The sequence below is a fragment of the Somniosus microcephalus genome, chromosome 6 (genome assembly GCF_052327205.1).
Source record: "Somniosus microcephalus isolate GS21.2 chromosome 6, FLI_Smic_1.0, whole genome shotgun sequence".
In the NCBI taxonomy this organism is placed as follows: Eukaryota; Metazoa; Chordata; class Chondrichthyes; order Squaliformes; family Somniosidae; genus Somniosus; species Somniosus microcephalus.
This window is the reverse complement of record NC_140992.1, coordinates 83,624,378-83,646,789: the sequence shown is the minus strand read 5'-3', so window position 1 is coordinate 83,646,789 and position 22,412 is coordinate 83,624,378. Positions and strand designations below refer to the sequence as shown.

General features: G+C 47.0%; 1 protein-coding gene across 1 annotated transcript; it reads right to left on the bottom strand.

The window, feature by feature from the left end:
• Positions 1-1,806: 1,806 nt before the first annotated feature.
• LOC147115844 (uncharacterized) lies at positions 1,807-9,632 on the bottom strand. The gene is made up of 2 exons (XM_085991983.1): positions 7,522-9,632; positions 1,807-1,845 (listed from the first exon to the last, which is right to left on the bottom strand). The coding sequence occupies exons 1-2, from the start codon at positions 9,463-9,465 to the stop codon at positions 1,807-1,809; spliced, it is 1,983 nt and encodes a 660-aa protein (XP_085848109.1). The 5' UTR covers positions 9,466-9,632.
• Between the last annotated feature and the right edge of the window lie 12,780 nt (positions 9,633-22,412).

The window sequence follows — 22,412 nt, the reverse complement described above, 5'->3', positions numbered from 1 at the left end:
TCCAGGCGGCTGTCCTTATTACACATAGGCCGATTATTATTATCTGGTTTAACATATTTCCTGATTTATCCTAGAAATCTTTAAATTATCCTAATTATTGTTATACAGCATTAAATATAAACATATATAGCAATCCGAAAGTAATCAGTCCTTCAATGGAGTGCCAAATTATGGTGGGCACGGATCTTTTCCCGTTTCTGAAGTGGTGTCTGGTGCAGTATGTTTATACTTCACCTCTGGTGTTTCCTCCGGATGATGCAACTTGCACCTTGTAGCGTGTACCCAATCAGGTTTTTCTTTCAATTTGAGAGCTGTTCGAGTTGTAAGCAGCACCAAATATGGTCCTTTCCACCTAGGAGAAAAAGATTCTTTATTTAGCGCTTTCACATAAACTTGATCTCCGGGTTTAAAGGGTTGCATGTTTCCTTCTGTGGGGCGCGTCTGGGCCTGTCTCACTTTCTCATGTATTCTTCCTGCTGTTTCACACATGGCCTGAGCATATTTTAATGATTTTTCATCATTCCAAATTAATGCCACCTTCTCTGGAGTCATGGGTGGGCGTGTGCCTGTTGTCATAGGCCGGCCCATCAAGATCTCATGTGGTGTCAGACCTGTGTTTCTATTTTTCTGATTTCTCAGGGTATACATTACTACTGGCACGGCATCCGACCATTGCAACCCATTTTGCTGGCATACTTTGGTTAGGGCAGCCTTGATTTCCCCATTCACTCTTTCCACTATTCCTGAGGATTGTGGCTGGTAAGGTATGTGCAATTTCCATTGAAATCCAAGGGCTTCAGTTAAGTTTTTTATCAGTTTGCTGGTGAAATGAGTTCCTCTGTCACTGTTTATTCCCATAGGTATTCCAAATCTAGGTATTATTTCTTTTAGCAGAATGCTTACTACTGTTCTGGCATCATCCCTCCTAGTGGGGTATGCCTCTACCCATCTGGAGAACATATCTACTATTACCAGTATGTACTTAAATCCTTTTACTGCGGGCATATGTACAAAATCTATCTGTAGATTCTCAAAGGGCAGCTTTGGTTGGGGTAGGTGATCAAAATTTGTGGGCGATTTCCCTCTATTGTTCTGCTGACATACTAAACACGTTCTGGCAAATTTTTCAATTGTTACCGTTATTCCTGGTGCATACCATTGTTGGGACAATGCATGTGCCATCCCTCCTTTGCCCATGTGAGCCTGTCCATGTGCCAGGCGAGACGGGCAAAAACAAGCTTCGTGGGCAAACCACTCGGCCATCAGGATGCATCCATATATCATGATCTTGATAGCAACCTGCCTTACTCCAAGTACGTTTTTCTTGGACTGTTGCCTGACTTTGGGCCTGTCGTAGTAGATCAGCATCAATGCTACTAGGAAGTTCTGGAGGAAAGTTACTAACGGTATTTTTGGCGGCTTGAAGCTGTGGGGCCTGCCTCAGTGCCGCACTATCAGCAAACCTATTTCCACATAAGACTTCATCACCTGCCATGGTGTGGGCCTCACATTTTAGTACTGCAATTTTACTTGGCAACTGAATAGCCTCCAACAAATTTAACACCATTTGCGCATGCTTAATAGATTTTCCTGAGGATGTAATAAAACCTCTGTTTTTCCATAATTGTCCAAAATCATGCACTACTCCAGATACATAACGGGAGTCAGTATAGATATTGACGCTTTGATCTTTAGCCAAAATACAGGCTCTGGTTAATGCATATAGTTCAGCTGCTTGTGCAGATGTGCCAGGTGGCAACGCATAAGCTTCCAATAATTCATGAGGAGTCACCACCGCATAACCTGCTAATAGTTGATCATCACTGGGTCGATGCGAAGAACCATCTGTGAAGAGGATCAAGTCAGGATTATCAATAGGATCACTTAGCAAATCTGGCCTGGGTGTAGTGGTGGCTTCAACAGTTAACAAGCAGTCGTGTTCTGGTTCACCTGGATATTCTGTTGGTATTGGCACAAAGGTCACCGGGTTCACAGAGCCTAATTCTCCTCTGTATCTCTTCACAGAAACCCCACAGTGCAGATAGAGGCCATTTCGGCCCATCGAGCCTGCACTGACACATATCCCACCCGATCCCCGTAACCCCTACACCAACACATATCCCACCCTATCCCCGTAACCCCACATATTTAATCCCCCTAACACTAAGGGTCAATTTTTTTTTTATCATGGCCAATCAACCTAACCCGCACATCTTTGGACTGTGGGAGGAAACCGGAGCACCCGGAGGAAACCCACGCAAACACGGGGAGAATGTGCAAACTCCACACAAACAGTCACCCGAGGCCGTATTCGAACCCGGGTCCCTGGCGCTGTGAGGCAACAGTGCTAACCACTATGCCACCATGCTGCCCTGCCGGGTTGACAGCTGGTGATCGCTGGTAGGTATAATTAGAGTGTGACAAGAGGATTATCTCATACCCAGTCCTTCTTGCCGCCGTAAAGTGCTGGGTAGCTGCCGAATTTAATAATAGCAGCACTGCGTGGGGAACAATTACCACACAAGGGTGATCAAGCACAATAGGGATGGATTTTTCCACTATTGTGGCAGTTGCAGCAACGGCTCGTAAGCAGGCTGGCATGCCTCTCACTACGGCTGGTAAGGCTACAGAGTAATATGCTACAGGCCTTTTTCCTCCCCTATGTTCTTGTGCCAGTACTCCTGTTGCAAAGCCTTCTCTTTCATTGACATATAACTGAAAAGGCTTATTATACTTAGGTAGTCCTAACGCGGGAGCACTGACCATAGCTTTTTTAAGATCACTGAATGCCTTATCTCGTTCTGGCGTCCATTCGACTATGGGGGGCTCTGTCTGCAGAGTAGCTGATCGTAAGACCGCATCCATTTCTCTGTAGTCATATATCCATTGTCTACAATAACCCACCATTCCCAGAGACGACAAAATGTCCTTCTTTGTTCGCGGGAGCAGCACTTTATCCACTGCCCTTATTCTTTCCAGTCCCAATCTTCGCTGTCCATACTCCAACTGAAAACCCAAATACTGGACGGATGTTTGGCAAAACTGCAACTTCTCGGAGGACACCCTGTGTCCCCTGCTAGCCAGATGCTGGAGCAATTTTATAGTATCTTCTTAGTAGTCTGGCCCCGTTCGGGAGGCAACCAAAAGGTCATCTGCGTACTGGATTAAGGTGGACTGATCCGATAACTGACATTGCTCCAAGTCATTTTTAACCGCTGCCGCATACACCACAGGACTTTCAGTATACCCCTGGGGCAACCTGGTTCAGGTATATTGCTGATTTTTATAAGTAAAGGCAAACAGATATTGACTGTCCTTTTGCAGTGGTATGGAGAAGAAAGCAGAACACAAATCGATAACCGAAAAGGTAGTTGCATCAGCTGGTATAGAGGAGGGGATGATGTTGGTATCTGGCACCAAGGGAGCAATGGGAATGACTATTTTATTGATCGCCCGGAGATCTTGCACAAAACGCCAGTCATTTGGTCTTCCTACTTTCGGGATGGGCAAAATAGGAGTATTGCAGGGGCTCTGTGTTTTGACTAAAACCCCTTGCTGCAGTAAAGAATGTATTACTGCTGCTATTCCTTCCTCGGCCTCTGGGGCCAAGCGGTACTGCTTTAGACAGGGCAAAATAGCATTCTTCTGTAGCTGGACCCTATGTTCAGGTGCCGAATGCACCTTTCCCACATGATTCTTGTGCTTTGCCCATAATTCAGAAGGTACTTTAGTCAATGCCCATGGTAACAATTGCAGATTTTCCTTTGGGGGCTGCTGTTTTTCAAAAATAGTATCCCATTCTTTTCTTAACCAGCGAATTTTTCCCTCTGTTTCATTAAAGAATTCTATCTCCACCTTTCCAGCTTGAATTGGCAACGTGATGGAATAGACTGGCTTGTGGTGTTGTATTCTTTTTATCATCTCCCCCACTTCCTTCGCCTTAGCCGGGGCTCTGACTGCTATAGTCAGGTGGGGTTCGGATGTGTGATGCATCCTAAATCTTTCCTTTTGTTCGTGTGTAAGGTGAACCAACATTCCCAGGCCTTTATCTCCAAAGAATAAATAAGGTGAAATCTGCAGCAATTCTGGCTGGTTTAGGTATGAGCAAACCAATTCTTGATAATTGGGTATTTCTTTATGCGTGTACCATGCCGTACAATGGGTCCGTTTCTTTTCTCTACTGGTTTCAATTAGATATTGTAAATACTGCCCCTGAGGATCTTTCAATTCCTGCAAGGCTTGGTATACATTTTTTACCAATTGGCCATAAGGATTGCTATTCAGCTGCCAGCAGTACAAAATGGGGGCTCCTTCTACTTGCTTTTCCTCTTTCATTAAATTCATTAGCTGATGAGTTTGTATTTGAGGCAGTTCCATGAACATGCCGTCTCGAGTGCAGTATATAACTGCTCCCAATTTACATAAAGCCTGTCTTCCCAACATAGGGAGAGGGGCGGTCTGAGAAATTATGAGGGTGTCTGTGACGGATTGCCCGTGCACTTGAATTTCGGTAGGTTTGGAGAGGGGTTCTAACATAGGGATACCGGCTACTCCCATGCTTACAACGTTAAATTGACTGGTGGGTATACCCACGGAGGGGGGTACAGAGGACATTGTTGCACCGGTATCGACCAGAAGGTCCAAATGGCTATTTCCTATTTTAACTGTAGCCATAGGCTGTTCTCTCATGGATTTGGACAATCTGATCACAGCCGCCTGTACCACCGCTTCTCCGTGGCACCCCTAAGCGGATGGATTAGGGTTACTGAAAGAAAAGGAAGTTCCTTCTGCCCCTGGAGCTGGATACCCTCCTTGCTGGGCGTATCCCTGCTGTGGCCTTGGGGGGCGTCAGCAATCTCTAGCCCAATGTCCTCTTTTCCCACAGTTCCTACATTCATCCTGTGATCTATCTCTCATTTGCCATTGTCCTCTTCCCCTTCCTCTGCCTCTACCATAACCCCCTCTTCCTGCAAATCCTCTTCTATTCTGTTGGAAATATTGTCCCGCTGTTTTTGGCTTTTGCTCTTTCGACTGAGTAAAGAGTCCTTCCCTATCCATATTTACCAGAGCAGTAACTACATCCGCCCAGGGCTGAGTCTGCCAATTTAGATTAATCATTTTAAAGGCTTGAGCTTGAAAGGGTAACATGCAGTTTAGCAGTGTTTGTACTGCCAAAGGTCCATTGTCTGCTAACGGAACTCCCGCATGTTCCTCCCACTTAATTTTAAATCGAGCTACAAAATCAGGAATTGTCTCCTCCTTTCTTTGCAGACATCGAGTAACTTCTCCTATGTCACTATGCTTCTTGGCTCCTCTCATTATAGCCTCTTTACCTCTATGTTCTAACCAGTGAGCAAAAGACTCATTTCCCTGGTCCAGTTGTACATCATCTTGTCGCCAATCTCCATTTTCTCCCGGGGGAACAGCAAATCCGTCCCTTAGGGTCGACCATGAGGACCCATACGCACATTTTAGCAGCATTAGCACATCCCCAGGAAGAGGGCTGTAAATGGTACATATTTGTTCTAGCCAATTATGAAAGGCAGTGGGCTTCTTTAAGGGGTCTGGTGCCTCGGCTATCATAGCTCTAGCTTCCGCTGGGGACCATGGTTTTAACACTGCCACCTCTCCTATCATGACTCGAGGAAGTTGATGGGTAGTAGTGTCAGGTTGTGTTTGTGACCTAGTTGTAGGTCCGTTACGTGAGGGCAGGTCCTGTACATTACTACCAGGCAGTGTAGCAGCTCCTGCTCCGAGTGCCTCTGCTGGAGGAGGAGGTTCAATTACGGGTTCATCTGCGGGTGGGGGTGGAGGTCCAGACTGTGCCCCTGGTAGGGGTACAACTGGCTGTGGTGCCGCTAGACCTGCTGGATTGTATGGAGGCGGCGCCGGAAATCGTGCCGGTTGCTGTCTTAGAGCAGCCGCTATCATTAGTAAATTATTTAACTCTTCCCCCATCTTAACCGGATCTCCTGCTGGGGTTCGGGGATACATTCCCACAACAGGAGTCTTAGGCAGCACCTCTTCCTTTTTCTGACTAGCCTCTGCCTCTTCCTGTTTCCCTTTCTTCTTTGGGGGTTGGTGTCTTTTTGCTACTTCCATCCACCTAGCAAAGCACCATAACATATAGGGGGTGTCCCACTCAGGATCCCCTCCTTCATTTCTAGTAATTTCTTCCCATTCTTTTATTAAAGGTATTTTAAAACGTCCCCCATAAGGCCAATCTCCACCCGACCATCCATACAGATCACTACTAAAAGTTACCGCATACCGATCGTCTCCTGTTTCTTTTATTACAGTATCGGCTGGCGATCCCGGTGGAACAATGGGATCTCCTACCTTTTTTCGTGTTGCACGAGCTTTTTTATTCTGTCATTCGTTCTTTTACATATCTTGATTTTACCATTTGCAGCCTCCTGTTCTACCTTGCCTCAGGCTCCTTTCTTGGCAGGCTCGGATGAATCCGCTCGACTGCCGTTATTTCCCATCTTCTCCTTACTCCTGTAACTTAGTTTTAAACTTACTGGTTATACAACCGCGGGTTATTTTATATACACAAAATACAATGAGCGCTCACCGGTTTTTCCGTCCGCGAGTCTCGAAGTCAACCCTTTATTTTCTTTGTAGCTACTTAATTCGGTGCCATAGTCTTTTCTCTCTTCTCAGCAGTCTTGCCTCAGCCTGACGGGCTTCTTGGCTCAGCATGAGTCACCGGCCGGATAACTAGGCAATCGCGCACCGTCCCCCTTTCAGCTGGGACGCGCTAGGTGCTCTCCCCCTTTCAGCTGGGAGGCACCGGGCACTTTCCTTTTATTTTTAGGAGAGTCCCTTTTTAAATTTCCTTTGTCTAATTGGAGCCTAAGCGGGACAAGTGATATACAAGGTCGATGCTATACCCAACTTAGACCTCCTTAGTTCTTTTGGATCCCATTGTTAGGGATCCTGCCGACTACGCCAAATTCTGTGGAGGAAATTAACTATCAGGCGGAGACTTCGAGGTTCGCTTTAGGAATTTATTACATGATATCACTGAGAGTCTGCAGCAGTCCCTACTGCTCACCAGCACTCTAAATTACTAATGTACAGCGCTCATAGTTATACAGCAAGGTAAACAACTTCAGGTGATTAGCTTACATTACATTTCAACATAGGGTTTCATAGGTTCCATTGTTCTCAAGAAACAGATTAACATGTTCACATTTTATCACCAGATGTCCTAAGCCAAAAGGTCAGCTTGACTTCATTATGGCAGTCAGCAGTTCTTTTAGTTTTAACTAGTTCAGTGTCCTTTGTTCAATTAGTAAAGTGGTCAAGTATCCCAGCATGCCTTAATGTTTAATACGTTTTCTCCCACAATTCCCTCCTTGTTGATCTTTACTGATCAACACTGCTTTACGGCATTGTATTCAGTTCGTTTTCATAGGGAGGATAATATCCCTTTGGGAAAGGACGCATTTTTAGACAATCTTCTTCATCATAGTCATCCTGGTTTGCTCTTTTTCTTTCCTTTCTCTCTAGTACTTTCGTAGCTCTTGTTACAGATGCTACTGATTCTATTGTTTGCGCTAACAGATATCTCACTCTTATCCACATTATACAAATTAATATAAATAAAACTCCTGTCACTACACAAAATATAACCATCGGGTGAACAAACAATTCCAGCACTGCGGATGCTTTAGGTGACCATCCTTTAAACACATCCCACCAGTGGTGTACCGTCAAATCTGTTATTTGCGTAGCTATTTGAATCAAACCTTGCTCATCATAATCCATCACTGCTTTTAAATGGTGCAGATCTCTTCCTCTTTTCGCTAAGGCTTCTGCTATCTTTTCATTGTTTTTCAAAAATTTCGTCAGATTAGCCAAATTAACTGTAGGGGGGGCATTTTCTATCCCCAATACAGTTCTTCTTTGCATTACCATAGCCCATTTTCCCAACTGATATGTCTTGTTGGTATGTGGGTCAAACACAGTATAAACATCTTTTATGCAAGTGTTTAAAGGGGGCCTTTTCAAAATCCCGTCTACATATATAGGCCAGGCACTGCTAATACACAGATAGTTCTGGCCTATCGCATGCAAGGTAGTATCATTACAAGGTTTCAAATTCCAAATGCATGTACCTCTACTATGTTGTAATGAGCAAGGTTCATATATAGGGGTATGCAATGGGCATACTTTTCCAAGCGGCCAATCTTGGCAATCCGAGGCATCGTGGGTCTTATTCCCCTGATCTATCCATTTACCATGAAATTCGGGATACCAAAAGTTTTCTCCAAACAGTTGGGGCAATACCAAGAACTGACACCAGGTTTTGGCTTTTGTCACATTTACCACTTTCATTGTAAAATTACATCCCTTAAGGTCACATTTAGTATATCTTCGATCAGGTTTTACTTCTAGATTATTTCCTTCAAATCCGAAAATTCTCATCCAACTAGGAGCATGTCCTGACATAGCGACTCGCTCTAGCTCAGCCCTCAGTGACTGCTTGGTAATTTCTTTAAACATACATTGAGTATGATTATTGACTTTCTCTTGTCCCTTTGCAACATTCTCTTGTTCCTTTTCTACCTTATTTACCTGCTTCCAACTCATTGTATCTGATATCCACTGTGTTAACATCGCTGCTGTCAGTCCATTGTCCCAAGCATTTCTTAATTTTATAGCATCTCCTGTCAGCCCTCCTACTTGCTGTATTTTATTCTGCAATGTTTCACTATCTATTGCATTAAGGGCTCCCATACCAGTTCCTACTCCTCCCAAGACCGTTGCTAAGTCCCTTCTCCTTCTCCCGATCCTAACTCTCTTATTCAATTTGGCTTGTATATTAGTAATATTACATCCAGTATCTTTTTTATCCTCATATTGTACCTGTACTGTCAAATTTAGAGTATATGGGGAGATCAAGACCGGGGTACAGGTAGAATGCAATCTTTGCAAATGGTCCATAGGACTTTCTATCTGTTTCGTTTTCTTTGCAAAGAATGTTTCCCCATACCAGTGAGGTCTTCCTTCTATAAGAGTTGCATTCACGCATCCGTACGCCTGACCGTCTTTCAAATATGTCGGTTGTTCCATGTCTCCGGTTCTTGTGTCATTTTTATACCATTTCCATAATTTAGTATAATTGTTTAGTATGTCAGTGTCATTCTCTATCCTACAACTTATGTTCACTCCTTTTTCCCATTTTATACTTAGAGTTATATTAGATCCTTGGCTAAATACTATTTTATCCATCCCAGATTTCATTTCGAACATCCCACAGGCTTCGCAATTAATCGTCCAATTAGCAATTACACAAATGGTGCCATTGTTACAAGTGTACGTTCCCTGCGATTGGTTACTGTCTCTGGCCTTCCGTCCTAACTGGCCTGCCCATTCTGTTTTTTCAGTAGGCAGGATGGTCCAGGCGGCTGTCCTTATTACACATAGGCCGATTATTATTATCTGGTTTAACATATTTCCTGATTTATCCTAGAAATCTTTAAATTATCCTAATTATTGTTATACAGCATTAAATATAAACATATATAGCAATCCGAAAGTAATCAGTCCTTCAATGGAGTGCCAAATTATGGTGGGCACGGATCTTTTCCCGTTTCTGAAGTGGTGTCTGGTGCAGTATGTTTATACTTCACCTCTGGTGTTTCCTCCGGATGATGCAACTTGCACCTTGTAGCGTGTACCCAATCAGGTTTTTCTTTCAATTTGAGAGCTGTTCGAGTTGTAAGCAGCACCAAATATGGTCCTTTCCACCTAGGAGAAAAAGATTCTTTATTTAGCGCTTTCACATAAACTTGATCTCCGGGTTTAAAGGGTTGCATGTTTCCTTCTGTGGGGCGCGTCTGGGCCTGTCTCACTTTCTCATGTATTCTTCCTGCTGTTTCACACATGGCCTGAGCATATTTTAATGATTTTTCATCATTCCAAATTAATGCCACCTTCTCTGGAGTCATGGGTGGGCGTGTGCCTGTTGTCATAGGCCGGCCCATCAAGATCTCATGTGGTGTCAGACCTGTGTTTCTATTTTTCTGATTTCTCAGGGTATACATTACTACTGGCACGGCATCCGACCATTGCAACCCATTTTGCTGGCATACTTTGGTTAGGGCAGCCTTGATTTCCCCATTCACTCTTTCCACTATTCCTGAGGATTGTGGCTGGTAAGGTATGTGCAATTTCCATTGAAATCCAAGGGCTTCAGTTAAGTTTTTTATCAGTTTGCTGGTGAAATGAGTTCCTCTGTCACTGTTTATTCCCATAGGTATTCCAAATCTAGGTATTATTTCTTTTAGCAGAATGCTTACTACTGTTCTGGCATCATCCCTCCTAGTGGGGTATGCCTCTACCCATCTGGAGAACATATCTACTATTACCAGTATGTACTTAAATCCTTTTACTGCGGGCATATGTACAAAATCTATCTGTAGATTCTCAAAGGGCAGCTTTGGTTGGGGTAGGTGATCAAAATTTGTGGGCGATTTCCCTCTATTGTTCTGCTGACATACTAAACACGTTCTGGCAAATTTTTCAATTGTTACCGTTATTCCTGGTGCATACCATTGTTGGGACAATGCATGTGCCATCCCTCCTTTGCCCATGTGAGCCTGTCCATGTGCCAGGCGAGACGGGCAAAAACAAGCTTCGTGGGCAAACCACTCGGCCATCAGGATGCATCCATATATCATGATCTTGATAGCAACCTGCCTTACTCCAAGTACGTTTTTCTTGGACTGTTGCCTGACTTTGGGCCTGTCGTAGTAGATCAGCATCAATGCTACTAGGAAGTTCTGGAGGAAAGTTACTAACGGTATTTTTGGCGGCTTGAAGCTGTGGGGCCTGCCTCAGTGCCGCACTATCAGCAAACCTATTTCCACATAAGACTTCATCACCTGCCATGGTGTGGGCCTCACATTTTAGTACTGCAATTTTACTTGGCAACTGAATAGCCTCCAACAAATTTAACACCATTTGCGCATGCTTAATAGATTTTCCTGAGGATGTAATAAAACCTCTGTTTTTCCATAATTGTCCAAAATCATGCACTACTCCAGATACATAACGGGAGTCAGTATAGATATTGACGCTTTGATCTTTAGCCAAAATACAGGCTCTGGTTAATGCATATAGTTCAGCTGCTTGTGCAGATGTGCCAGGTGGCAACGCATAAGCTTCCAATAATTCATGAGGAGTCACCACCGCATAACCTGCTAATAGTTGATCATCACTGGGTCGATGCGAAGAACCATCTGTGAAGAGGATCAAGTCAGGATTATCAATAGGATCACTTAGCAAATCTGGCCTGGGTGTAGTGGTGGCTTCAACAGTTAACAAGCAGTCGTGTTCTGGTTCACCTGGATATTCTGTTGGTATTGGCACAAAGGTCACCGGGTTCACAGAGCCTAATTCTCCTCTGTATCTCTTCACAGAAACCCCACAGTGCAGATAGAGGCCATTTCGGCCCATCGAGCCTGCACTGACACATATCCCACCCGATCCCCGTAACCCCTACACCAACACATATCCCACCCTATCCCCGTAACCCCACATATTTAATCCCCCTAACACTAAGGGTCAATTTTTTTTTAATCATGGCCAATCAACCTAACCCGCACATCTTTGGACTGTGGGAGGAAACCGGAGCACCCGGAGGAAACCCACGCAAACACGGGGAGAATGTGCAAACTCCACACAAACAGTCACCCGAGGCCGTATTCGAACCCGGGTCCCTGGCGCTGTGAGGCAACAGTGCTAACCACTATGCCACCATGCTGCCCTGCCGGGTTGACAGCTGGTGATCGCTGGTAGGTATAATTAGAGTGTGACAAGAGGATTATCTCATACCCAGTCCTTCTTGCCGCCGTAAAGTGCTGGGTAGCTGCCGAATTTAATAATAGCAGCACTGCGTGGGGAACAATTACCACACAAGGGTGATCAAGCACAATAGGGATGGATTTTTCCACTATTGTGGCAGTTGCAGCAACGGCTCGTAAGCAGGCTGGCATGCCTCTCACTACGGCTGGTAAGGCTACAGAGTAATATGCTACAGGCCTTTTTCCTCCCCTATGTTCTTGTGCCAGTACTCCTGTTGCAAAGCCTTCTCTTTCATTGACATATAACTGAAAAGGCTTATTATACTTAGGTAGTCCTAACGCGGGAGCACTGACCATAGCTTTTTTAAGATCACTGAATGCCTTATCTCGTTCTGGCGTCCATTCGACTATGGGGGGCTCTGTCTGCAGAGTAGCTGATCGTAAGACCGCATCCATTTCTCTGTAGTCATATATCCATTGTCTACAATAACCCACCATTCCCAGAGACGACAAAATGTCCTTCTTTGTTCGCGGGAGCAGCACTTTATCCACTGCCCTTATTCTTTCCAGTCCCAATCTTCGCTGTCCATACTCCAACTGAAAACCCAAATACTGGACGGATGTTTGGCAAAACTGCAACTTCTCGGAGGACACCCTGTGTCCCCTGCTAGCCAGATGCTGGAGCAATTTTATAGTATCTTCTTAGTAGTCTGGCCCCGTTCGGGAGGCAACCAAAAGGTCATCTGCGTACTGGATTAAGGTGGACTGATCCGATAACTGACATTGCTCCAAGTCATTTTTAACCGCTGCCGCATACACCACAGGACTTTCAGTATACCCCTGGGGCAACCTGGTTCAGGTATATTGCTGATTTTTATAAGTAAAGGCAAACAGATATTGACTGTCCTTTTGCAGTGGTATGGAGAAGAAAGCAGAACACAAATCGATAACCGAAAAGGTAGTTGCATCAGCTGGTATAGAGGAGGGGATGATGTTGGTATCTGGCACCAAGGGAGCAATGGGAATGACTATTTTATTGATCGCCCGGAGATCTTGCACAAAACGCCAGTCATTTGGTCTTCCTACTTTCGGGATGGGCAAAATAGGAGTATTGCAGGGGCTCTGTGTTTTGACTAAAACCCCTTGCTGCAGTAAAGAATGTATTACTGCTGCTATTCCTTCCTCGGCCTCTGGGGCCAAGCGGTACTGCTTTAGACAGGGCAAAATAGCATTCTTCTGTAGCTGGACCCTATGTTCAGGTGCCGAATGCACCTTTCCCACATGATTCTTGTGCTTTGCCCATAATTCAGAAGGTACTTTAGTCAATGCCCATGGTAACAATTGCAGATTTTCCTTTGGGGGCTGCTGTTTTTCAAAAATAGTATCCCATTCTTTTCTTAACCAGCGAATTTTTCCCTCTGTTTCATTAAAGAATTCTATCTCCACCTTTCCAGCTTGAATTGGCAACGTGATGGAATAGACTGGCTTGTGGTGTTGTATTCTTTTTATCATCTCCCCCACTTCCTTCGCCTTAGCCGGGGCTCTGACTGCTATAGTCAGGTGGGGTTCGGATGTGTGATGCATCCTAAATCTTTCCTTTTGTTCGTGTGTAAGGTGAACCAACATTCCCAGGCCTTTATCTCCAAAGAATAAATAAGGTGAAATCTGCAGCAATTCTGGCTGGTTTAGGTATGAGCAAACCAATTCTTGATAATTGGGTATTTCTTTATGCGTGTACCATGCCGTACAATGGGTCCGTTTCTTTTCTCTACTGGTTTCAATTAGATATTGTAAATACTGCCCCTGAGGATCTTTCAATTCCTGCAAGGCTTGGTATACATTTTTTACCAATTGGCCATAAGGATTGCTATTCAGCTGCCAGCAGTACAAAATGGGGGCTCCTTCTACTTGCTTTTCCTCTTTCATTAAATTCATTAGCTGATGAGTTTGTATTTGAGGCAGTTCCATGAACATGCCGTCTCGAGTGCAGTATATAACTGCTCCCAATTTACATAAAGCCTGTCTTCCCAACATAGGGAGAGGGGCGGTCTGAGAAATTATGAGGGTGTCTGTGACGGATTGCCCGTGCACTTGAATTTCGGTAGGTTTGGAGAGGGGTTCTAACATAGGGATACCGGCTACTCCCATGCTTACAACGTTAAATTGACTGGTGGGTATACCCACGGAGGGGGGTACAGAGGACATTGTTGCACCGGTATCGACCAGAAGGTCCAAATGGCTATTTCCTATTTTAACTGTAGCCATAGGCTGTTCTCTCATGGATTTGGACAATCTGATCACAGCCGCCTGTACCACCGCTTCTCCGTGGCACCCCTAAGCGGATGGATTAGGGTTACTGAAAGAAAAGGAAGTTCCTTCTGCCCCTGGAGCTGGATACCCTCCTTGCTGGGCGTATCCCTGCTGTGGCCTTGGGGGGCGTCAGCAATCTCTAGCCCAATGTCCTCTTTTCCCACAGTTCCTACATTCATCCTGTGATCTATCTCTCATTTGCCATTGTCCTCTTCCCCTTCCTCTGCCTCTACCATAACCCCCTCTTCCTGCAAATCCTCTTCTATTCTGTTGGAAATATTGTCCCGCTGTTTTTGGCTTTTGCTCTTTCGACTGAGTAAAGAGTCCTTCCCTATCCATATTTACCAGAGCAGTAACTACATCCGCCCAGGGCTGAGTCTGCCAATTTAGATTAATCATTTTAAAGGCTTGAGCTTGAAAGGGTAACATGCAGTTTAGCAGTGTTTGTACTGCCAAAGGTCCATTGTCTGCTAACGGAACTCCCGCATGTTCCTCCCACTTAATTTTAAATCGAGCTACAAAATCAGGAATTGTCTCCTCCTTTCTTTGCAGACATCGAGTAACTTCTCCTATGTCACTATGCTTCTTGGCTCCTCTCATTATAGCCTCTTTACCTCTATGTTCTAACCAGTGAGCAAAAGACTCATTTCCCTGGTCCAGTTGTACATCATCTTGTCGCCAATCTCCATTTTCTCCCGGGGGAACAGCAAATCCGTCCCTTAGGGTCGACCATGAGGACCCATACGCACATTTTAGCAGCATTAGCACATCCCCAGGAAGAGGGCTGTAAATGGTACATATTTGTTCTAGCCAATTATGAAAGGCAGTGGGCTTCTTTAAGGGGTCTGGTGCCTCGGCTATCATAGCTCTAGCTTCCGCTGGGGACCATGGTTTTAACACTGCCACCTCTCCTATCATGACTCGAGGAAGTTGATGGGTAGTAGTGTCAGGTTGTGTTTGTGACCTAGTTGTAGGTCCGTTACGTGAGGGCAGGTCCTGTACATTACTACCAGGCAGTGTAGCAGCTCCTGCTCCGAGTGCCTCTGCTGGAGGAGGAGGTTCAATTACGGGTTCATCTGCGGGTGGGGGTGGAGGTCCAGACTGTGCCCCTGGTAGGGGTACAACTGGCTGTGGTGCCGCTAGACCTGCTGGATTGTATGGAGGCGGCGCCGGAAATCGTGCCGGTTGCTGTCTTAGAGCAGCCGCTATCATTAGTAAATTATTTAACTCTTCCCCCATCTTAACCGGATCTCCTGCTGGGGTTCGGGGATACATTCCCACAACAGGAGTCTTAGGCAGCACCTCTTCCTTTTTCTGACTAGCCTCTGCCTCTTCCTGTTTCCCTTTCTTCTTTGGGGGTTGGTGTCTTTTTGCTACTTCCATCCACCTAGCAAAGCACCATAACATATAGGGGGTGTCCCACTCAGGATCCCCTCCTTCATTTCTAGTAATTTCTTCCCATTCTTTTATTAAAGGTATTTTAAAACGTCCCCCATAAGGCCAATCTCCACCCGACCATCCATACAGATCACTACTAAAAGTTACCGCATACCGATCGTCTCCTGTTTCTTTTATTACAGTATCGGCTGGCGATCCCGGTGGAACAATGGGATCTCCTACCTTTTTTCGTGTTGCACGAGCTTTTTTATTCTGTCATTCGTTCTTTTACATATCTTGATTTTACCATTTGCAGCCTCCTGTTCTACCTTGCCTCAGGCTCCTTTCTTGGCAGGCTCGGATGAATCCGCTCGACTGCCGTTATTTCCCATCTTCTCCTTACTCCTGTAACTTAGTTTTAAACTTACTGGTTATACAACCGCGGGTTATTTTATATACACAAAATACAATGAGCGCTCACCGGTTTTTCCGTCCGCGAGTCTCGAAGTCAACCCTTTATTTTCTTTGTAGCTACTTAATTCGGTGCCATAGTCTTTTCTCTCTTCTCAGCAGTCTTGCCTCAGCCTGACGGGCTTCTTGGCTCAGCATGAGTCACCGGCCGGATAACTAGGCAATCGCGCACCGTCCCCCTTTCAGCTGGGACGCGCTAGGTGCTCTCCCCCTTTCAGCTGGGAGGCACCGGGCACTTTCCTTTTATTTTTAGGAGAGTCCCTTTTTAAATTTCCTTTGTCTAATTGGAGCCTAAGCGGGACAAGTGATATACAAGGTCGATGCTATACCCAACTTAGACCTCCTTAGTTCTTTTGGATCCCATTGTTAGGGATCCTGCCGACTACGCCAAATTCTGTGGAGGAAATTAACTATCAGGCGGAGACTTCGAGGTTCGCTTTAGGAATTTATTACATGATATCACTGAGAGTCTGCAGCAGTCCCTACTGCTCACCAGCACTCTAAATTACTAATGTACAGCGCTCATAGTTATACAGCAAGGTAAACAACTTCAGGTGATTAGCTTACATTACATTTCAACATAGGGTTTCATAGGTTCCATTGTTCTCAAGAAACAGATTAACATGTTCACATTTTATCACCAGATGTCCTAAGCCAAAAGGTCAGCTTGACTTCATTATGGCAGTCAGCAGTTCTTTTAGTTCTAACTAGTTTAGTGTCCTTTGTTCAATTAGTAAAGTGGTCAAGTATCCCAGCATGCCTTAATGTTTAATATGTTTTCTCCCACACTTGACGATGAGTTCATTGAGTGTATTAGGGATGGGTTTCTTGAGCAGTATGTAACTGAACTGACCAGGGGGCAAGCAAACTTAGATCTGGTCCTGTGTAACGAGACAGGATTAATTAAAAATGTCCTAGTAAAGGATCCCCTTGGAATGAGTGACCATAACATGGTTGAATTCCATATTCATTTACAGGGTGAGAAGGTTGGATCTCAAACAAGCATGCTAAGCTTGAATAAAGGAGACTATGAAGGTATGAGAGCGGTATTGAATAGAGTGGATTGGGAAAATAGATTAAAGGGTAAGACGATATATGATCAGTGGTGTACATTTAAGGAGTTATTTTACAACTTCCGAAAAAAATATATTCCACTGAGAAGAAAAGGGTGTAAAAGAAAAGACAGCCATCTATGGCTAAGTAAAGAAATTAAGGGTAGTATTCGACTAAAAACAAGGGCATATAAGGTAGCCAAATCTAGTGGGAGGATAGAGGATTGGGAAAACTTTAAAAGACAGCAAAAAATAACAAAAAGATTGATTAAGAAAGGGAAGATAGATTATGAAAGTAAATTAGCAAAAAATATAAAAACAGATAGTAAGAGTTTTTATAGTTATATAAAAAGAAAAAGGGTGGCTAAAGTAAATGTTGGTCCCTTAGAGGATGAGACCGGGAAATTAATGGTGGGAAATATGGAGATGGCAAAAACACTGAATGAATATTTTATATCAGTCTTTACAGTAGAAGACACTAAGAATATCCCAACACTGGACAAACAGGGGGCTATAGGGGGGGAGGAGCTAAACATGATCAAAATCACTAAGGAAGTGGTACTCGGTAAAATAATGGGACTCAAGGTGGATAAATCACCTGGACCTGATGGCTTACATCCTAGGGTCTTGAGGGAAGTGGCGGTAGGGATTGTGGATGCATTGGTAATAATTTTCCAAAACTCCCTGGACTCAGCAAAGCTCCCGGCAGACTGGAAAACTGCTAATGTCACACCCTTATTTAAAAAGGGCAGTAGACAGAAGGCTGGAAACTATAGATCGGTTAGCCTAACATCTCTGGTAGGTAAAATTTTGGAGTCCATTATTAAGGAGACAGTAACAGGACATTTGGATAATCATAATTTAATAGGACAAAGTCAGCATGGTTTTATGAAGGGGAAGTCATGTTTGACAAATTTGCTGGAGTTCTTTGAGGAAGTAACATATAGGGTGGATAAAGGGGAACCAGTGGATGTAGTGTATTTAGACTTCCAAAAGGCATTTGACAAGGTGCCACACAAAAGATTATTGCTTAAGATAAAAAATCACGGGATTGGGGGTAATATTCTGGCATGGATAGAGGATTGGCTATCTAACAGAAGGCAGAGAGTTGGGATAAATGGTTCATTCTCAGACTGGCAATCAGTAACTAGTGGTGTTCCGCAGGGGTCAGTGCTGGGTCCCCAACTCTTTACAATCTATATTAACGATTTGGAGGAGGGGTCAAAGTTTGCAGATGATACTAAGATGGGAGGGAAAGTAGTGAGTGAGGAGGACATAAAAAACCTGCAAGGGGACATAGACAGGCTAAGTAAGTGGGCAGAGATTTGGCAGATGGAATACAATACTGGAAAGTGTGAGGTTATGCACTTTGGCAGGAAAAATCATAGAGCAAGTTATTATCTTAATGGCAAGAAACTGGAAAGTACTGAAGTACAAAGGGATCTGGGGGTCCTGGTGCACGAATCTCAAAAGGTTAGTATGCAGGTGCAGCAAGTGATTAAGAAGGCCAATGGAATGTTGGCTTTCATTGCTAGGGGGATAGAAAATAAAAATAGGGAGGTATTGCTTCAGTTGTACAAGGTATTGGTGAGACCGCACCTGGAATACTGCATACAGTTTTGGTGTCCATGCTCCATTCCCACTCGGACCTCACCGTCCTTGGCCTCTCGTACTGTTCCACGGAAGCTCAACGTAAACTCGAGGAACAGCACCTCATCTTCCGATTAGGCACTCTGCAGCCTTCCGGTCTCAATATCGAGTTCAACAATTTCAGATCATAACCTCATTTTTACTTATATTTTTCCACTCCTTTCCTCCCCCCCCCTTTCCTTTTGTTTCTCTCTCACACCTGGCAGCTATCTTTTGCCCTGCCAGTACACTTTACACCTAATCCCAGCCTATTACCATCTCGTCCAGCTTCTAATCTCTTTTACTTCTTTTGGTTCTTTTATTCTTTTGTCCGATCGCAGCCCTGCCTTCGATCTAGTTCCTTTTCTCTCCAGTTTTGAAGAAGGGTCAAACCCGAAACGTCAACTCAAATTTCTCTCCACGGATGTTGCCTGACCTGCTGAGTTTTTCCAGCATTTTCTGTTGTTATTAAGAAAAGACATACTTGCTCTCGAGTCAGTACAAAGAAGGTTCACTTGGTTAATCCCGGGGATGAGGGGATGGACATATGAGGAGAGGTTGAGTAGATTGGGACTCTACTCATTGGAGTTCAGAAGAATGAGAGGCGATCTTATTGAAACATATAAGATTGTGAAGGGGTTGGATCGGGTGGATGCGGGGAGGATGTTCCCGATGATGGGTGAAACTAGAACTAGGGGGCATAGTCTTAGAATAAGGGGCTGCTCTTTCAAAACTGAGATGAGGAGGAACTACTTCACTCAGAGGGTGGTAGGTCCATGGAATATGCTGCCCCAAAAAGCTGTAGAAGCTACATCATTACATAAATTTAAAACAGAAATAGACAGTTTCCTAGAAGTAAAGGGAATTAAGGGTTATGGGGAACGGGCAGGAATTTGGACATGAGTCTAGGTTCGGATCGGACATGGCCCTGTGGGTAGCCGAGCGGGCCCAGGGGCCGTGTAGCCTGATCCTGCGCCTATTTCGTGTGTCTAATTCTGTAAGATTCAGGAGATGGTTCTGTGATAGAAGATTGGCGGTTAGGATCAGATCAGCCATGATCTTATTGACTGGCAGAGCAGGCTCGAGGGGCCGATTGGCTTACTCCTGCTCCTATTTCTTATGTTCTTATGTTCTTATGTTCTCCATCCCTCTCCCTCACTCCCACACCCTCCTTCCCTCCCACCTGCCTTCCCCTCCCTCCCTCCCTCGCCCTTCTTCCCTCTCCCTCCCTCTCCCTCTCCCTCCCTCTCACTTCCTTCCTCCTCTCCCTCTCTCCCCCTCCCTCTCTCTCTTCCACCCTCCCTCTCCCTTCTTCCCTCTCCTGCCCTCTCCCACCCTGCCTCCCCCTCCCTCCCTCCCTCGCCCTCCCTCATCCTTCCCTCCCAATCTCTCCCTCTCTCCGTGCCTCCCTCCCTCTCCCTCATTCCCTCTCCCTCCCTCTCACTCCTTCTCCCCCTCGCTCCCTCTCCCTCCCTCGCACTCTCTCTCTCTCCCTCCCTCTCCCTCCCTCCCTCTCCTTCCCTCCCTCTCCCTCACTCTCTCCCTCCCTCCTGCTCCCTCCCTCTCCCTCCCTCCCCTCCCTCTCTCCCCCTCCCTCTTTCTCTTCCTCCCTCCCTCTCCCCTCTTCCCTCTCCCTCTCCTTCCCTCTCCCTCCCTCCCTCTCCCTCCTTCCCTCTCCCTCCCTCTCCCTTCCTCCCACCTCTCCCTCCCGCCCTCCCTCTCCCTCCCTTCCTCTCACTACCTCCATCTCCCTCACTTCCTCTCCCTCCCTCCCTCCCTCCCTCCCTCTCCCTCACCATCTGCCTCCCTATCCCGCTCCCTCTCTCCCTCTCCCTCTCCCCTCCCTCCCTCCCTCTCCCTCCCTCCATCCCTCCCTCTCTACCCCCTCCCTCTCCCTCCCTCCCTCTCCCTCCTTCACACTCCAGGCACCTCCCTCCCTCTCCCTCTCTCTCTCTCTCCCGTTCTCTCCCTCTCTCCCTCCCTCTCCCTCCCTCCCTCCCTTACCCTCGCTCCCACACCCTCTTTCCCTCCCTCCCTGCCTCCCCTTCCTCTCTCTCTTGCCCTCCCTCCCTTGCCCTCCCTCCCTCCCCCTCCCTCCCTCTCTCTCCCTCCCTCTCCTTCACTCCCTCCCTCTCCTTCCCTTTCTCTCCCTCACTTCCCCTCCCTCTCCCTCCCTCCAGCTCCCTCCCTCCCTCTCTCCATGCCTGCCTCCCTCTCCCTCATTCCCTCTCCCTCCCTCTCACTCCCCCTTGCCCTCCCTCCCCCTCCCTCCCTCTCCCTCCCTCTGCCTCCCTCACTCTCTCGCTCTCCCTCCCTCTCCCTCCCTCCCTCTCTCCCTCCCACCCTCCCTCTCCCTCCCTCTCTCTCTTGCTCCCTCCCTCTCCCTTCTTCCCTCTCCCTCCCTCTCCCTCCCTCGCTATCCATCCCTCTCCCTCCCTCTCCCTCCCTCCCTCTCCCTCCCTCACTCTCCCTCACTCGCCCTCTCCCTCCCTCGTTCTCCCTCCCCCTCCCTGCCCTCCTTCTCCCTCCCTCCCTCTCCCTCTCTCCTTTCCTCACTCTCCCTCTGTCCCTCCCACTCCCTCCCTCCCTCTCTCTCCCTCCCTCCCTCCCTCTCTCTCCTTCCCTCTCTCTCCCTCCCTCTCCCTCCGTCTCCCTCTCACTACCTCCCTCCCACTCCCACCCTCCCTCCCTCTTGCTCGCTCTCTCTCTCTCTCCCTCCCTCTCCCTCCCTCCCTCTTCCTCCCTCCCTCCCTCTCTATCCCTCTCCTCTCCCACCCTTGCTCTCCCTCTCCTGCCCTTGCTCTCTCAACCCCTCCCTCCCCCTCACTCCCTCTCTCTCACTCCCTCTCCCACCCTCCCTCTCCCTCTCTCCCTCTCCCCCTCCCTCTCTCCCTCTCCCTCCCTCCCTCCCCCTCTCTCCCTCCCTCTCCTTCCCTCCCTCTCTCTCCCTCCCTCCCTCACTCCCTTTCCCTCCCTCTCCCTAACTCCCTCACCCCCTCCCTCCCTCCTTCTCCCTCTCTCCCTCCCTCCCTCTCCCTCCCTCCCTCACCCTCCCTTCCCCTCCCTCACCCTCCCTCACTTTCCCTCTCTCTATCTCCCTCTCCTCCTCCCTCACTCCCTCCCTTTCCCTTCCTCTCCCTCCCTTCACCTCCCTCCACCTCCCTCTCGCCCTCCCTTCCACCGTCTCCCTCCCTCCCTCTCCCTCCCCCTCTCTCCCTCCCTTTCCCTCCCTCATTCGCCCTCCCTCCCTCTCCATCACTCCCTCTCCCTCTCTCCCTCTCCCTCCCTCCCACTCCCTCCCTACCCCCTCTCCCTCCCTCCCTCACTCCCTCTCCCTCCCTCTCCCTCCCTCACCCGCCCTCGATCTCCCTCTCTCCCTCCCTCACCCTCCATACATCTCCCACCCTCTCCCTCATTCCTTCCCACCCTGTCCCTCCCTCCCTCACTCCCTCTCCCTCTCTCCCTCCCCCACTCTCTTCCTCCCACCCTCTCCCTCCCTCCCCTCCCTTCCCCACCCTCACCCTCCCTCACTCTTTCCCTCGCTCTCCCTCCCTCTCCCTCCCTCTCCCTCCCTTCACCTCCCTTCCTCCCTCTCCCTCCCTCCCTCCCTCTCCAGCACTCCCTCTCCCTCCCTCCCACTCCCTCCCTACCCCCTCTCACTCCCTCCCTCCCTTTCAATCCCTCTCCCACCCTGCCTCTCTCTCCCTCCCTCTCCATCCCTCTCCCTCCCTCACCCTCCCTCAATTCCCTCCCT

What these genes read in the sequence shown, in the direction of transcription:
- LOC147115844 (XM_085991983.1), bottom strand. Translation starts at nt 9,465, where the DNA reads ATGTTAAACCAGATAATAATAATCGGCCTATGTGTAATAAGGACAGCC. An exon ending in CTGTAACAAGAGCTACGAAA is followed by an intron (nt 1,846 to 7,521) that starts GTACTAGAGAGA and finishes TCCTCTTCACAG; the next exon opens with ATGGTTCTTCGCATCGACCC.